At 36.0% G+C, this 19,133-nt stretch overlaps 1 protein-coding gene across 1 annotated transcript in view; it reads left to right on the top strand.

The window, feature by feature from the left end:
• The window catches only part of capn9.L (calpain 9 L homeolog), a 47,269-nt gene that overhangs the window by 12,736 nt on the left and 15,400 nt on the right, over positions 1-19,133 (top strand). Inside the window, 10 exon segments of the mRNA NM_001092528.1 lie at positions 152-270; positions 1,219-1,352; positions 2,123-2,291; positions 5,541-5,624; positions 8,151-8,236; positions 8,744-8,821; positions 10,688-10,848; positions 11,927-12,084; positions 15,303-15,511; positions 18,633-18,669. Coding sequence (NP_001085997.1) covers positions 152-270; positions 1,219-1,352; positions 2,123-2,291; positions 5,541-5,624; positions 8,151-8,236; positions 8,744-8,821; positions 10,688-10,848; positions 11,927-12,084; positions 15,303-15,511; positions 18,633-18,669 — 1,235 coding nt within the window.

The following is a 19,133-nucleotide window of genomic DNA, read 5'->3' as shown; positions in this document are numbered from 1 at the left end:
CCTGCATCATAATTCTTAGCCTCTATTGTGAGTTTTAGTGATATGCGAACTATATATATATATATATATATATATATATATATATATATATATATATATATATATATATATATATGTATCAAGTGATGTTATATTATTGTCTTTTTTGCAGGTGACTGTTGGCTTTTAGCAGCTATTGCTTCCCTTACACTGAATGATAAGATATTACACAGAGTGGTGCCACCAGATCAGCCCTTTAGCACTGGGTATGCTGGTATATTTCATTTCCAGGTATGATAAATTTTGCTTTTTATGATACAAGCTTGTACTAACCACTGTCACATTTCCCCATTCAGCTATGGGACCATGCTCTGGACCAGGGGTTTTCCAGATAATTAACAGATATTTCTGTAATTTGGATCTTCATACCTTAAGTCTACTAGAAAATCATATAAACATTAAATGAACCCAATAGGCTGATTTTGCTTCAAATAAGGATTAATTATATCTTAGTTTGGGTCAAGTACAATGTACTGTTTTATTATTACAGAGAAAAGGGAAATAATTTTTACAAATCTGGATTATTTGGATAAAATTGAATTTATAGGAAATGGCCTTTCTGTAATCCAGAGCTTTCTGGATAACAGGTTTCTGGATAACGGATCCCAAACCTGTACTCCAAGACAGGCCTATAGCACACTGAAATGGGTTGAAAGTTTAAAACACTAATTTAATAAGCAACAGTCCTAGTACTCATGTTATAAAAGTTTGTTACCGGCAGCAACCAATCAGCATTTACTGCTTACCTTCAAATATCTTATTAGTTGCTATGGGTTACTGCACCTGACAAAGTCTTTACTACATATGGTGACTGGAGAGCCTTCTCCACTTCCCAACATTCTCTGTATTGTTGGCTTTCTTGGGTTAAATCCTCCTAAATCCTAAAATCCTCTTGTACATTTTTGTTGACCTGATTGGGAGTAATTTGAATAGAAATACATTACCCCACTCTACTTGACTGTCTAGGCATAATTTAGCATTATTTATACTGTGGCTTGTTCTGATTAATTTACACAGATGCCCTATTACTGTTCAGATGGCCTTCTTATAAAATGTATTGCATTACCGTTCGCTTGGGGTAATATGCTCAAAGCAACATACTCCTTGCTCTTTTCCAAACAAATGGAATTAGAGGGCACTTTCCATTTATAATAAAAGCATTTTAACTTTTGTCAACAGTTTTGGCAACATAATGAATGGCTTGATATTGTTATTGATGACCGACTACCAACCTTTAGGAATAGATTGGTCTTTGTCCATTCAGCTGATCTCAATGAATTTTGGAGTGCACTGTTGGAAAAAGCATACGCCAAGTAAGTTGTTTCTAATATATCTACTTGATTGCTGTCCTAAATAGGGTGGCTAGATGAACCTGTGTTGTTGGTCATATTGTAGTTAGGAGCCAACTCTGTTATGAATTATGAAGATTCTCAGCTATAAGTGAATTAGGGGAGTGTAGCCTTGATTTAGCTATGTGAATCTAAGGGCAATACTACATGGGACAATTACAAGTTTTGTCTCTGCAGAGATGCAGAGATCAGTAGCCCTATGGATGGGGAACAAAATGCTCAAAATCTCCCCCTTTCACTTGTATGGCTATTGCCTGACAAACATACTAGAGTGAACCTGGAAAACCATATGGGGGGGGGAAGCCCAGCTGCTGTCACACCCCCTGCCCCCCAGTACTTAACTCTTGGTCACAAACACACATTGCAGCTCATATACATTTGAACATATACATCTCAAATTTTGCTTTCCACAACATTTTTCAGCAAGTCCGTGATGGTGAAAAATCATTAGAAACACATAGGTCAAATTGTTGCAAGTTTGCATTAATGCTCCATAGTATAAGAGTAGAGATTATATGAACCTCTTTGCATACATATAGCAATGAGTTACCTACTCAAGATTTGTTTCACCAGATTATTAACTTCACCACTAACAGAAAATGTGAGTTTTATCCATGTATATGCAACAACAGTTTCACTTTTGTTTTGTGAATGAAATGTTTAAAATAACTGTCAGGATTTTAGTTCTTGTTTAGAAAAGAAATTGTGTTAACAAAATGTGTTTTTTTTTCCAGACTGAATGGTAGCTATGAAGCTTTAAAAGGTGGCAGTACTTTAGAGGCTATGGAAGATTTCACTGGAGGTGTTACAGAAACTTATGAAATTAGAAGTGCCCCTGCCAATCTGTTTGAAATAATGGACAAAGCTCTTAAAAAGGGATCAATGTTGGGCTGTTCCATTGATGTAAGAATTTTTGTATTCTAATTAGGATAATCCTATATAATAAAGTTGAAGTGTCTCTGCGTCCAGTCCCTGTGTCCGTGGGATTGCGCTACTGTGCATGTGCCCCATGGACCGTCTCTGGCGGCTCTAGCGCCCGTTAATTTAACGGGCTTAATGTCTAGTATTCTATAATATACCAAACCCACCATACTGTTGCATTTCACTAACTGTTTTGAAAATCAAATTTAAAAGAATTAATTTAAAGCATTTCACATTTACATGCACTCACGGGAGACTCATAGGAGTCCATTTTGTTTGATTATCTAAACTTATGAAATAATTCAGTATTGAAAGACATGTCATTTAACATAATAGGAAACCATCCTTTAATAACAATACTTTTTATAAAACATCTATCATATGAAATCATGTTATGAATGTTTCTGCCTGAATGCTTAAAGGAATTGTTCTGTGTAAAAATAAAAACTGGGTCAATAGATAGGTTGTGCAAAATAAAAAATGTTTCTAATATAGTTAGTTAGCCAAAAATGTGATGTATAAAGGCTGGAGTGATTTGATGTATAACATGTCAGTCAGAATACAACTTCCTGCTTTTCAGCTCTCTTGGTTTACACTGACTGGTTACCCTGGCTACCAGGCAGTAACCAATCAGAGACTTGAGGGGGGGCCACATGGGTCATATCTGTTGCTTTTGAATCTGAGCTGAATGCTGAGGATCAAACTCACTGAACAGAAATGTACCATGTGGTCCCCCTTCAAGTCGCTGACTAACTCAGAGTTATAGAGCTGAAAAGCAGGAAGTTGGAGTCTGGCTGTTTTATTAGACATCTGTTCACTCCAGCCTTTATACATTACAGTTTTGGCTAACTAACTATATTAGAAACATTTTTTATTTTGCACAGCCTATCTATTTACACAGTTTTTATTTTCACACTGAACTATTCCTTTAAATTGATATTTGGTATTGAAATGATTTTACTGCACAATCCAATAGAACATTTATTCAAACCTCTATCTCACAAGACAAGTAACTGTCTTTTAACTAGTCCAGAAACTGTTTCCTTTCCCCAGAGTGCCTGTAGCTGTTCAATATCACACAATTAAAACTTCATTCGGTTATGCAAACATTCTGCAGCCATTAGTACTTCACGTTATAATAATAATTCAGTTCTAGATTTGACCAACTCTCCACATTGTTTTTACAGCATTCAGGCCTTGAACAGAGCAGTGACCCATAGCAAACAATAAAATTTTACAGCCAATAACTGCTACATGCTTATTGGTTTGATATAGGTGATTAGACCTATAAAACGCTTTGCATCATTTATTACAACCTTGTTCCATTTTTATATTCTTGATTAATATTGTATTGCCCTATACTGTAAGTATTATTATTATTATTATTATTATTAACATGTATTTATATAGCGCCAACATATTGCATAGCACTGTAGAGTAAATGTGATAATACAACTAAATCATATGAATTATATACATAGAACATATGGAGTTACATACATCACAATCAATACATGTACAAAAAGGTGAGGAAGGTCCTATGCATAGGCATACAGTCTAAAGGGAAGGGAGTAATACACAAGGTGTGGGATTGGGTGAGATCGAATTAAGTGGGTGAGAAATGTGGTATTGTATGTTGAGTAGCAGGTCAGTAGAGGAACGTAGTAAGCGATTTGGTGAGTATATAGAGATGAGTTCAGAGATGTAGGGTGGGGCAGAGTTATGAAGTGCTTTGAAAGTTAGTGTCATTAATTTGAATTTGATTCTGAAAGGTAACGGAAGCCAGTGCAGGGATTGACAGAATGGCGAGGCAGAGGAGGAGCGGTTGCTGAGTTATATGAGCCTCACAGCAGTGTTCATTATGGACTAGAGAGGTGACAGTCTCTGGAGGGGGAGGCCAATTAAAAGAGAGTTACAGTAGTCTAGACGCAATATGATGAGAGAGTGAATAAGAATTTTGGCAGCATCTTGGGTGATAAATGATCGTATTTTGGATATGTTCTCTAGGTGGAAGTGACATGATTTAATAAGTGACTGGATATGAGGAGTGAATGACAGGGCAGAATCTAGGATAACCCCAAGGCACCGGGCCTGGGAAGAGGGGGTGATAGAGGAATTGTTAACTATGATGGATACTTCTGGGATGTTACTGGTGTTAGTTGGAGGAAAGAGAACCATTTCAGTTTTAGAGAGGTTTAATTTAAGGTAGCGTTGTGACATCCAGGTAGAGATAGTGGACAGGCAGGAGGAGACGCGAGTTAGGACTTCAGGGTTGAGATCAGGAGATGAGAGATAGATCTGAGTATCATCAGCATAGAGGTGGTAGTGGAAACCATACGAGTATAGCTCTCACGTTTTTGTAATGTCCACTAAATCATACTTAGCTTCTGTCACTGTTAATTCTAGTTTGTCATACATGTGGGATTTATTAACATGTATTTTATATTTTGCTTGTGTGTTTTTAATACATGTTTTATAACAGTTAGAGCATTTTAAAAACAATGGCAGTGCCAAGAAAAGTGCTTCATGATGTTTCTAATAACTTCTCTAAAAGCCAACCAGGTAATCTACTGCTTTCTGCAGCCTAAGATTCCCTATTCAGTGAGATGATTATTTTGACTAAGTGGAAACCACAGCAGACTTGCATAGCCCTGTGACAAATTAGTACTAGGTGTTAGGGGCGTAACTACAGAGGAAGCAGACCCTCTGGCTGCAGTGGGGCCCAGGAGGTATAGGGGCTCCACGAGGCCCTAATTCAAATACAATTTTAATAAAGATTGGTAAAACAGGTCAACATGTAAACATTTTGGGGGCCTGAAATATAATTCACTGCGTGGGTCCAGTGATATCTAGTTATGCCCCTGCTAGGTGTGCATTACAAGGAGATGGTTACTGATCTACTACCGGGGGGTCTTGACGAAATACCTTATCTAGCAAGACAGCAAACCTAGATCTAACACATGGCTGACAATCAGCGGCATGAAAGGACCTGGGGTTTTCAACTCATCCCCTGGTTAAATACTTTGTGTATGGTAAATTTGTTATTAAACTGTTTGCTTTAGTCTGAGACAGCATGTTGGAAAACTTGATATCAACGCCTGCAAAATCATGCTGGTCATTGTTTTTTTAAATATATCTTTACATATTCATTTTGGGTGTTCAATATATGTTACAATTCTGCTCATTAATATATAGCCGCAAAATGTTTTAAACATGTTGTTGTTTTTTTAGATCTCAAGTTCATCTGAAACAGAAGCTAAAACACCTCAGGGACTTGTGAAAGGCCACGCCTATTCAATAACTGCAACCGATGTGGTGTGTATCAATTTTATATATATATATAAAATGTTTTATAGCCCTATTTATAGCACAATAAAAGTACCTGTACTTTTTAGATATTTCTACATACACATTTCTATGACACAAAGCAAATCACTAGTGAAACTTTAAAGAAGTTGTTCACTGCTACCTGGTTGCCAGGGCAGAGAAGCCTTAGCACCTACAGAGGTGTTTGGATTCCAAGTCTTAAGGCTATACAATAAAATATGCAAATGATTCAAAAAAATAAAAACCAATGGCGCATTGTATTCTATCATATGAAAGCGGGGATTTATTAAACAAAAATTTTACCGCATGGATTTGAAATTGTATTTTCCATGCTAAAATGATTCATTCCAGTGTGGAAAATAATGGTCCTATCCCTACTCCCAGATTGCTATATGCACTGCGATAGAAGACCTGATGCTAGTTCTCCTCAGATCCATAATAATTCTACCATTTAAAGTTAATTTGAGTTGAACTACCCTTCAGCAAAATAAATATTCAGTCAGTGCCAGCTAACCAGATCATGTCTTCTGAATAGGTTTCCATCAAGGGTGTTATTTTGCTGTTTAGTTACAGATGCACACTCTGATCACTGTAGCTGTGTTTGTTAATCAAAAACAGCTAGTGGCATAAAGTTTTTTTATTTAACTAATGAATTAACTAATGAGAAATACACAGTTGTGTTGTATAGTTATTGTATAGTTATTTAAACGTGTTTAAGGGACATTGGATCTGGGCTCTAAATATACCATTGCTCCACCCCTCAAGGGTTATATATTTAAATCTGAACTTTTCTGATTTTTTAAATAAAAAAGTCTGCCCAAACTAGAATACACAATTTGCAAATTTTTCGGATTGTTGTACAAAAAAACCCAAATTTTTTTCGTCTTGACGCCCAAAAACCACGAAAAATTTGTGTTTTCATAGAAATACCCGTGTCAAACCCCTAAAACTCAGAACATTTAGTGAAGGTTAAAACATTTTTAAATGGTTATGGGGACATCTGCCATTGACTTTTACGTGAATTCAGCAAGTTTAGATGGCGTATTTTCAAATTCGGACTTGAAACAGATTCGTGGCATAATAAATCATGAAAATTTTTTTTACTAGAGCTTGGGTGCTTCTTGTAGTTTAATCATTGCCAACAACATTCCAAATGTGTCAAGGGACCTTCTAAATGGGATATTTTATACGGGTATGGGACCTGTTTTCCAGAATGCTTGGAACCTGGGTTTTCTAGATAAGGAGCCTTTCTGTAATTTGAATCTCCATGCCTTAGGTTTGCAAAAAATCATTTAAACATTAATTATGCCCAATAGGATTGTTTTGCTTCCAGTAAGGATTAATTATAATTTAGTTAGGATTAGGAACAAGCTACTGTTTATTATAACAGCGAAAAGTGTAAAAATAAAAACTGGATAAATAGATAGGCTGTGCAAAATAAAAAATGTTTCTAATATAATTAGTTAGCCAAAAATGTAAAGTATAAAGGCTGGAGTGACTGGATATCTGACATAATAGACAGAACACTACTTCCTGCTTTGCAGCTCTCTAATTCTGAGTTAGTCAGCGACTTAAAAGGGGGCCACATGGGACAGAAATGTTCAGTGAGTTTGCAATTAATCATCAGCATTCAGCTCAGATTCAAAAGCAACAGTTATGACCCATGTGACCCCCCTCAAGTCACTGATTGGTTACTGCTTGGTCACCAGGTTAACCAGTCAGTGGAGCTGAAAAGCAGGAAGTTCTGTTGTGTGAGACATCCAGTTACTCCAATCTTTATATATTAAATTTTTGGCTAACTAACTATATTAGAGACATGTTTTATTTTGCACAGGCTATCTATTTACACAGTTGTAATTTTTATACTGAACAATTCCTTAAAATTTTAATTATTTGAATAAAATAGAGTCTATAGGAGATGACCTTCCTGTAATTCTGAGTTTTCTGAGCGAAGTCCAGATAACAGCTCTCATACCTGTGATTAAAAATAGAGTAACAATTGTTATGCAGTTTCTCAAATGATATGTAAAAGTATACAACTAACCATTAAATCACATTTGATTATTTGTTTTTTGATACCACACTATCATTATTAAACTAAAACAGGGTGTAACATTGTAAGTTAGGTTGAAAAAAGACACACATCCATCAATTCCAACATTTTAAGTCTATATATAACCTGCCTAACTGCACTAATGTTTGACTTTATTTACCTGTTTATTAAATACATCTTAAAACTAAAAGAGAATTCATATATTTTTTATGTAGACAAATTGTAATAGTATACAACTTGCTACTTCTTTTACAATGTAAATATGATGACTGAGTAGTATTTAACTACATGCAATACCTAATTGGTTTTCCACTAAATGATATATGCAGAATCCACCACAACTTTGGGATGGCTAAACCTCACTAACCCTCATCATTCTCCATCTATGTAGTATTTGATGGAAAAGACCACTAGAAAACTTATCGACAGCTCTAAGGTTTAAAAGTGTTTTCTGTTCATAGGTCAATTTCCAAGGCCAAAAGGTAAAGCTCATTAGAATTAGGAATCCATGGGGGCAAGTTGAGTGGAATGGTGCTTGGAGTGACAAGTAAGTATACATTTATATACTACATGCATGTTTATGTATTTAAAAGATAGAAGTAATACAGACAATGGATTTCCCCAACTGATACAAAGTATTTAAAGAGTGAAATAACCTGTTTTGTGAGACAGTGTGTTTGTTTTCCATGCAAAGTTGCTTGTTTTTGCCAGTTGATATATAGTACTAATGTCTGACATGTAACAATATTAAATGCAAATTTATTAAAAGGGATCATGCAACTTTACTTTGAATTTTGAAAAGGTGCCCTTTTTAGGGCAAGAGAGTTAAAACAAACATTTTCTAATTAAAACAATAGGCAAAAAGTATTTTCAGCACAAGCCCTATTCATTGAACTAATGTTAAAAAAGAAGGTATACTATCCCTTTAGCCATGTACTTGAGTGATTAAATGTATCACCAGCTAAGATTATAAATGTTTGATGATAAATAGTTTGTCATAATGTTTTCTAGCTCAGATTTTTAAAAAATAAATATGTTTTCATTTATCATTTAGCTCTTCAGAGTGGAATATTATTGGTGCTGCTGAAAAAAACCGACTATCTCAGGCATCTCTTGATGATGGAGAATTCTGGTAAAGTCATTACGTTTTTTTCTCTATTTTTGAATATGGTGGAAACCAGCAAACACTATAACAGGCAGCCGAGAGGGCCATATATGGTGTATTATGGTAATACCTTTCATGTTACCTGATTTGACCTCATTATAAAAGTTAATTTGAGGCGGAAGAATCCCTTAAAAAACAGTCTAGGACTTGAATAATGTTGTGTGTAAAGGCTTGTTTTGAAGCTTCTTCCTGTAACTGTTACTCCCGCTTCTTTTATAACAAACTGCTATTACTTGTGGGTATTATTTTAGTAATTTGACATGTCTTTTCCACTGAATGTGTAAGTGCCTTGTAGGCATGGGCTGAAAGTGTAGATTGACATGATTTGTAGTGTGGAATGTTGGCCTCTGGCAGCAAAACATTCTTTTATTTTAGGAGTTACACAGTGTTACTGGTTTCATTTGTATTTTGTTCATTTGCAATATAGCACATTGCACCAAACACAGCTTCAGTTACTTTGGAGCAATTCCAAATCAACTTATTTTACTGTGGGTAAAGTAAATAAATTAGGCCTGTTGATACAAATAATTTAATCTGAGTTTGAAACCAATAACTTTATCTAATAAATTAATAACTTTTCTCTGAATGCTATTGCTGGCACGGTAGTAAATCATAATTATAATTTTTGAATACAGGTATGGGACTTGTTATACAGAATCAGGGACCTGGAGTATTCCGGATAAGGGGTCTTTCCATAACTTGAACCCCACACCTTAACTCTACTAAAAAATAATTTAAACATTAAATAACCCCAATAGAATTGTTTTGCCTCCAATAAGGATTCATTATATCTTAGTTTGGATCAAGTACAAGGTATAAATATTTGAATTATTTCCTTAAAGTGGAGTCTATGGGGGATGGCCTTCCTATAATTCAGAGCTTTCTGGATAACAGGTTTTTGGATAACGGATTCTGTACCTGTTCCTGGAACACTTAAACTTTAAACAGATGCTGAAAAGCTAACTGCATTACTGTTCAATGGATGCTTTGTTATATAATTCACTGCTAGGGTACTAAGTCCAGCCTATTACATTGAGCCTGGCAAGGTTGTGAGCAGTAACATCTATGGGGCTTACTTGTAATCTTACATCTCAACTTTGGTTCATTGTAGTTTAAAGGTGACCATAGATGCCATTATAATATCATATCAAACGATGTTCATTGCATGCATGGCGAGAGATGAGCCGACCAAATATCAGCAGAAGACTTGGATATCGGACGGCTTGTCGATCGGGCTGGCTGGAAAATTTTGATTGGGCGCCTTTGAAGGCACCCAAACATTGGCCACTGAACTCTATTGTTTCTACCTGTATATCTGACGATTCAGCTCTAACACATCTGTATTGAAAATGTACGACCAATGGTCACAGGAAAGATTGTAATTGTTACATCTCTATGGCCACCTTTAGCCTTATAAAAAGATAGCTCAGATAGGAAGTAGTTGCTGATTATATGACTAACTATTGGCAGTGGGAGGAAAATAGCTGTCACTGCAATGGAGTGATCAGGTTGGCTAAAAATGATTGAACTAGCCAGCCAACCACTCACTCATACTTTAGTTTCTAATGAAAATTATTTTTACCTGATTCTTATAAGGGCAAAGAACAGGTATGTTTGGTAGTTTTAATTCTGGTCACAGGACAACACTGTTACTACTTTGCACCATATACATTTTAAAAACAAAAACAAGGATATTGCTTGAAGGAAAAATACTAGCCGCAGTAAATTAGTTGCAGTCGGTGCCTGTATACTGTATGCTGATACAAGAATTTCAGTTATTTCCTTGCTGGAAAGATATGTGGTGTTGATGTGTGATATTTACATTTTGACCAGGATGGACTTTGAGGACTTCAAAAGACACTTTGACAAACTTGAGATCTGTAATCTGACTCCTGATGCTTTGGAGGAAGACACCAAACATAAGTGGGAAGTGACGGTACATGAGGGAAGCTGGATCAGAGGCTCCACTGCTGGAGGTTGCAGGAATTTTTTAGGTAAAATGTTTTTCTATGTATATATATTGTTAATAAGAATAGTGTACAGCAGTATGCGCAAAAGTGTTTTTTGTAAATAAAATCAGTTGATAAATTTTTCAGTGAATTTCCAATGTATGCTAGATTTTAAGTGTTTTTGGTAGATATTTTCTGGGTCTGTATATAAAAATGCCTCTGACAATTTACATAACTATTTTTGTGCTGAAATGCTTAATTACAAAGTGGCACATTTTGTATATGACATATTTATAATGATTCCTCAGAGTAGAGGCAATTTTAGAGTATGGAAGACAGGACATTTGTTCTGCCCCCACACCACCCCCAGTATCAAGGGGCCTGTTTGGTTAAAAAACAGACATATACAATTATATAGGCCATATGGGGCCAGATCTAAGTCAGTGAAAATTCAGCCCCTTATTCAGTTACAAATTTACCCATAGTATTCAATTCAATTTACTATCTACTGTACTGTATATACTTTGTATGTATAATAGAAATGCCTGTATGTATTTCAGGAATGTCACAGCTGGAGTGCCACAAGCCAAATATTGAAATATTTCCACTCAGATGAGGCCACGATCCTTCCAGCTTTGTGACAGGCCCCTCTTCTACTGTATAATTCCTGTCTAGTCAAAAAACATAAATTTATACTAAATTGTGCATATTATAGATACCTACTATGAAGGATAATACTAGGTAATTGAATTGAACAAAATACCAAATTCTGTTATATATTTGGCTCTAGGGAACTTTTAGCTGTGAAGTTAAGTTAGTGCAACTGCAGGGATTACAGCCAAATGTCAGAAAAATTACATGTGCAGTCAAAAAGAGCAAGTAACTAACATAACAAGTCAAGACAGGTCTTAAAATTGCCACATAAAAGGCTACCCCTTCCCTTCACCGGCCATCTGGGCCCACCACACAGGTAAAGGTGAAGTGGTCTGGTAGTAAAATTGCCTCATTATTTTAAAAAAAATGCAATTTCCATTTGTGGCCATTACACAGATCGTGACCTTGCTCAGTGACTAGTGTGTGTGTGAATCGGTCACTACATATTTCCGTTTATTTTGCTTTTTAGAAACATTTTGGTCAAATCCACAAATCAAGCTGAGTCTGAAGGAGCAAGATGAAGGTCAAAAGGATTGCACATTTATTGCAGCCTTAATGCAAAAGAATAGAAGAAAGCTGAGAAAAACTGGAGCCGACTTGCTAACGATAGGATATACTATTTATCAGGTGTGTTATAGCTGTGGAAGTCATTCTACATTTTATACTTACATTATAGAGATACCATTTAGAGAGCTTTATGTTTGTATGCTGACTTTACTAGTAAGTTTTAATTGTAAAAATGAAGCTGATATCGTCATTATATAATTAATTATTTAATTCTACACCAATTAAATACCTCAAAGCAGGCCCATATTTGTAGCATGGCCGCAAAGACCCAGGCCTAAGGGGCAGCATGGGCAATTGGTTTGATTCTGGAGCACTAGCCACTAAGCGCTAGTGCTCTGGCAAGAAGTAGTGATGTGCCGGCCTCCGGGCGCCCTCAGGGCAAAACTGGCCCTGCCTCAGTGGTGTAACTATAGAGGAAGTAGACTGCACAGTTGATAAATTATAAAGTTGTATTGTATTCAGCTGATCCTAAGTGGATGTTGAAATAAAGATAACATGTTTCACATATGGTGGCAGATATTGGTTCACAATTAATAATATGATATACTTAGTGTTTAACAATTCGATCCCTAAACATCCCAGCACATTTTTAATATGTAAAAAACTCTTTTAATTGACTCAATTCCAATTGTTTACTGCTATTATAATTACATAAAAAATGTTGATCGACATAACTAAACACAAAGCGGCAGATTTACATAGGGTCGAATATCGAGGGTTAATTAACCCTCGATATTTGACTGTCGAAGTTAAATCCTTTGACTTCGAATATTGAAGTCGAAGGATTTACCGCAATTAGTTATCAAACAATCGAACGAAAAATCCTTCGAATCGAACGATTCGAAATATTTTAATCCATCGATTGAACGATTTGTCTATGACTAAAAAAAGCTTAGAAAGCCTATGGGGGTCGAAGTTTTTTTTTAAACAGACAGTACTTCGACTATCGAATGGTCGAATAGTCGAACGATTTTTAGTTCGAAACGTTCGATTCGAAGTCGAAGTCGTGGTCGAAGGTCGAAGTAGCCAATTCGATGGTTGAAGTAGCCAAAAAAAACATTACAAATTCAAAGTTTTTTTTATTCTATTCCTTCACTCGAGCTAAGTAAATGTGCCCCCAAGTGTGGGATAATATCCTGAGGAAAATATCCAGTATCCATGATAATTTGTTTACATGTAGACTAGTGGGCTCATGTATAGATATTGCAAGGATCATTATGTACCTCTCCTGACTATTTGAAACATTGCCCTTGTCAACTGATAATCAATTGTCAATGTCAGGAACTCCCTGTTTTCAAACAAGGGACCTGTTGCATTCCTGCCACTGCTCCTCCTGCTTGAGCCACAGGAGGCAGCATGGCAGCAATCATGCCCCTTGTCCAGCTGCGGCAATATCATTATTTAAAACCTCTTCCCCAGCTCCCCAATGCTAGATCACTGGCCAACCTGCCTTATCTTAGCCTAGCTTTACGTTGTGTTTCTGATCTTGATTTGCTTTGGTTCCTGTGATCTTGTTTCTGACCCTGTCCCTGATCCTGTTCCTGCAATCTTGTTCCTGATACCCTGCTCCTGCCTAGTAAGTCCCTCTCCTGTCCCTTTTCCCTTTGGTTCTGACTCCTTGGGTTGACTGTGGCCTATACCTTGACTCTGCAAGTTGTCCCTGTTCCCTCTGGTTCTGAGTCCCCGTTTTGACGTTGCCCTCTTTCTTGAGTCCAAAGTCTTCTGCCTGTCCCAATCTTTGGCCTGTTCCTGGTTACTTTTGGCTGCAGCCCGCCCATGACCCTGGGCCTATTTTAAGAACTTGTTTTCTGCCTTCCATCATTTGCACTCATCTGCAGAGGTCTGTACTAGTTTTTTCTTTATTAAAACTGTTGTTACACAGCACATTGGCTCCTGTCCATTTTAACTCCAGCACTATTCCTAACAATCAATCACCAATATCCAGGTTTCTGACCTTTATTTTATTTAATTAATCCCTTTACATTTTGTATATAATTAAATGGTTGTCTGAACGTTCTACCGCACTTTTAGGAACAAATATTAGAATTTGTATAATCTAATGTTTAATTTTAGGATGGTGATGTGACACCTCTATGGATGCTCGAAATCACATTTTATTCATTAATTATAGCAGCTGTCTATATGTAGAATTTGTGAAAATCCAATAAATATCATTAATTTTAAAAAGGAATATATATATATATATATATATATATATATATATATATATATATATATATATATATATATATTTATCCCAAGTAGGCATCCAAAGCCTCTGTCCTCCTATCACATCCACTAAAACAATGCAGACTCTAAAACAATTAATACAAATATTGCAACATTGATCTATCCCTGTTTGGTTAATGAAGGGCTGGTTATAAACCCCCCCCCCACCCCATATATGTATCCCTTGCTTATTCCAAAGCTGAACTAAACACATACTTTTTCTTGACATCTGCTATATAAAAAAAAGAGTTAAAGGAGAAGGAAAGGCTAAAATGAAGTAAGCTTTACCAGAAAGGTCTATATAAATATACCAGTAAACCCTCAAGGTAATGCTGCTCTGAGTCTTCTGTCAAAAGAAACACAGCATTTCTTTCCTTTTATTGTGTACACATGGACTTCTGTATCAGACTTCCTGTTTTCAGCATAACCTCCAGGGCAAGGCTTGAGCATGCTCAGTTTGCTCATCTCCCCCTCCCTCCTCCCATCCCTGCTGTAATCTGAGCTCAGAGCTGTAAGTGAGCAGGGGGAGACACATGCAGGAAGTGATGTTACACCAAGCTTATATGGCAGCTTCTATCCTAAACAAACAGAGACAATGGGGCTCATTTATCAACAGTGGGCAAATTTGCCCATGGGCAGTTACCTATAGCAACCAATTGGTGGTTAGCTTTTTAGAGCCAGCTGCAAGTAGAATAAAGAATGCAGCAATTTGATTGGTTGCCATGGGTTACTGCCCATGGGCAAATTTGCCCAGTGTTGATAAATGACCCCCAGTGTCTACAGCTGTTTACTCAGGTACGGTAAAGCATTCTGCAGAATAAATATAGTGTTCTACCTTGCACTATTGTGGCTAATCTGTTGGCAATAAACTGTCTTGGAGATTTCCTTCTCATTTAATACACAAATTTAAAAACAAAATACCCTAATTGTGACTTATTGTTACAGGGTAATGTAAAACAACATTATCTTACCATATCTCCATCTAACACAAAACATATCTGGGGGCTGATCTAGGCTGAAATAACATGACAGATTTTTTTTTTCTCAAGTGTCCTGGATCTGAGTCAATCTTGGAAAAAGATTTCTTCAAATTTAATGCATCTAAGGCAAGAAGCAAAACATATGTAAACCTGAGAGAAGTGTGCCAGAGGTTTAAGCTTCCACCAGGGGATTACATGTTCATTCCAACAACGTATGAACCTCATCAGGAAGCTGACTTTTGCCTCAGAATATTTTCGGAGAAGAAAGCGGACATAAAGTAAGGCTATTTGTTGAATACTCCAAAGATATATTCAGGTACCTAAAATTTAAGAGAATTGGCTAACTTTAAATGATTTTTTAAGGATGATGCTGAGGATCCAATCTGATGTGAATTTAGATTCAGGTAAAAAAAATGTCACACTTTACATCAGTACTGAGTCCTTGTAGGTGCCCAACCGCCCAGTTTGGTGTCTAGGTGTTTATGTCTGTTATGTCATGATTTGATTAGATCAGCTGAAATGGACTTTTGAAAAGAGGGTTAACAACCCAAAAACTCGAATTAACTGGAGGGTTTTCAGGCAACTTCAAATGCTTCAAGGGACCACTGCCATTGAGTCCTACATGACCTTGACAGGTTTTAGATGGTGTATTTGGGATTCAAGCTATTTCAGTATATTACAAATCTAAAAAAAATGTAAGTTTTTTTAAAAAAAAAATTGAAAAATTCAATTTTGATTTGATTTTTTTAAACCTGAAAAATGGATTTTTGACCTAAAATAACCTTGAAAAGGTTTTTTGAAAAGGTGTTGGGCTTCTGTATCAGCTCAAGGTAACCATAGCCCTTTAACTGTGAACTGCACATGATCTGTGCTGCTGTCAGTACTGAGCTTAAGGGGTGACCTGCAATATACTGAATTTAAATATCACAATATAAGGCTGATTAGTAAAACATTCAGATTATTAGTACATGACAGCTCTGAAACCAGTGCAATTAGCATGAGAATTGATTATCCACTCTGTAGCATCATCTTATATGACAGACCAGCCTCGTCTTCTGCTTTGTAATTTGCGACGACCCCTGAGCTCTGCTTCTCAGCAGCCTTTCAGAGCACACTGAGCATGTGCCTATCACACACACTTGTGAAAAAATCCAAGATGGGGAGCTTCTTTGAAAACCATGAAGGCCTGGACCATTACTGTTATTGAGATGCTATTAGGCAGATGTAGTAAGTTCAGTGTATAAAATAAAGCATTTCTAGCCATATTAATGTTTAGGGTTTAGTTCTCCTTCAAAATGTAAGTATATACAACGTTTTACTGTATTTGTTGCTTATTATCCAATAGCAGGTCAACTAATTGTTTAATCTCCATACAGTTTTCTGCTAACAACATTATGTTAGGTTCTAATCTATTAATTACTTACCACTAAATAACTTATTGTAGCACAGGTATGGGATCCGTTATCCGGAAAACCTTTATCAGGAAAGTACAGAATTACGGAAAGGCCATCTCCCATAGACTCCATTATAATCCAAATTTTTAAAAATTATTTTCTTTTTCTCTGTAATAATAAAAAAGTACTTTGTACCTGGTCCAAACTAATATATAAATAATCCTTACTTGAAGATAACCATCTTATTGGGTTTATTTAAAGGAACAGTAACACCAAAAAATTGTTTTAAAGTAATGAAAATTTCATGTACTTTACTTTTGTTACGTGATTTTCTAGTAGCCTTAAGGTGTGAAGATCCAAATTACTTAAAGACCAGTTATCAGGAAAATCCCAAATCCCTGAGCATTCTGCATAATAGGTCCCATACCTGTACACACATGCTGTGTATTGCTGAGATATTCTGTTATCTGTACTTCTTGCAGAATAGTGTTTGTTTTTTTATATTTTATTGTCTTCAAGACACTAGCAGATCAAGGAGAAATAAGTAAGAGAAGGGTAGAGAAAGAAAAAATAGTTACTTAAAAAATAGTTACTTAAAAAGATGAAATTAATGGCACAGAGATTGCACAAACATAACATAACTGCTTAGACTACTACAGTTCAACACTAGTACAGCTTGGAGCTGGATGGTTGAACATCATTCGCAAATTCAGGGAAGTCGTAAAAGGGAGTGGTGAAGTTTACTTCTTTGACATGAGCAGAACATTTTATGATTTACAGGCTAAAAGTAACTGCACAGTCTTGTATGAAACACTTTAGTTGTGTTTTTTCCCTGTGTCTGTAATAAACACTCATTTTTAACATGCTTGTGCTGCTTCAAATGGGTGTTGTTCAGAGAAGTGTACCCACGTGTCTGGTTCTTTACAAATGTAAAGGAAGTTGTTCAATGGGAAACAGACATACAACAAAACAAAAGCCCGGTAAAAAGTTACTATTACTGTGTTAAACCTGAACATATACCAGAGATTTACAGATGGTCGGGCAGGGTGCAAAGTGATTAACATGTGCACAGGCGGAATTGTATAAGGTTGGAAGTTTTTATTCCTGCATTTTATACAGAGCAATGCAAGACCCTTGATAATATGCTAATATGACACTGAGTGGATGGGGGAATGTAATATGTTTTGTTAGCGCAATACACATTTGCAAAGACCATTGCAAATGTTAGCGTCCAAGATTTTTGCTGTTTGCGTCCTTCTTGACTGATTTCAGACCTCAACAACTTCCTTGTAAAGTTTGCGAACAAACGACTTTTGCGAACATACGTAGTGTATTTAATAAAATGTTGCAATTGCAAAGCATTTTTTGCTCCAAAATATTTCCCGAAACGCCGGAGCCAGTGTTAATGCTTATTTTTGTTTAGCGATAATGTCCCAGCGAATGATTGTGAGCGGCACTAAACATTCACAAAAATGTGGTTTTAAAAATCGCTTGTGATTTTAATTACGTTTCCCCTTTAGACTGTTCCTTAGCATTCTGCAATCATATACATACCTGTTACAGAGTAAGTTTTATCTTGACTTTTTCTGTTTAATTGCCCAGTTAAAGGGATACTGTCATGGGAAAACATGTTTTTTTCAAAATGCATCAGTTAATAGTGCTGCTCCAGCAGAATTCTGCACTGAAATCCATTTTTCAAAAGAGCAAACAGATTTTGTTACTATTCAATTTTGAAATCTGACATGGGGCTAGACATATTGTCAATTTCCCAGCTGCCCCCAGTCATGTTTGCTCTTTTGAGAAATGGATTTCAGTGCAGAATTCTGCTGGAGCAGCAATATTATCTGATGTGTTTTGGAAAAAACATGTTTTTCCATGACAGTGTCCCTTTAAGTACTGCAAAGGAATCGCACAACCCTTTAATTGCTAGACTATTAAAAAAAATGTTAGACGTAGATCAAATTTTCATAACTTACTAATGGTTTATACTGTTTGATATTTTTAGAGAGATGGATGGAGAAATAAATGTTGATCTTCCAGATGTAAGTAACAAAATTAAACTTTAATATGTACATTGTTAACAAGTTATAATAACATAAAGTTACCCTATTAACAAACAGTCCTATAGTTCTGTCCACTAAAGGGTACATTGCCATTATAGTGAATTCATTAGTAACCTCTCTGCAAAAAAGGGTAGCAGAAAATGGTAACTGATTCAGTATCCTTTTAATATGCTGGAAATATTAAGAGATGAATTTATAATGTTTTTCCTTCTTCAATATAACAGTTTGTAGAAAGACATGAATTTCATATAACCCCTAAGACATTATAATACAGTACAATAAGATAATTGTTACCTAGAAATTGTTTATTTGAAGGTGCTAGCATGACAGCAGATAAAAAAAAATTTGTTTATGGTATTCTTGGTCCTTTAAAAAAAATTGGAAGTTTGACTAATGGCAATGGCACACAAGGAGTTTTCTCTGTCGGTGGCAGGAAAAAGGCA

Source organism: Xenopus laevis, chromosome 5L, assembly GCF_017654675.1.
Source record: "Xenopus laevis strain J_2021 chromosome 5L, Xenopus_laevis_v10.1, whole genome shotgun sequence".
In the NCBI taxonomy this organism is placed as follows: Eukaryota; Metazoa; Chordata; class Amphibia; order Anura; family Pipidae; genus Xenopus; species Xenopus laevis.
The sequence above is the reverse complement of the archived record's forward strand: the minus strand, read 5'-3'. Positions and strand labels throughout refer to the sequence as shown.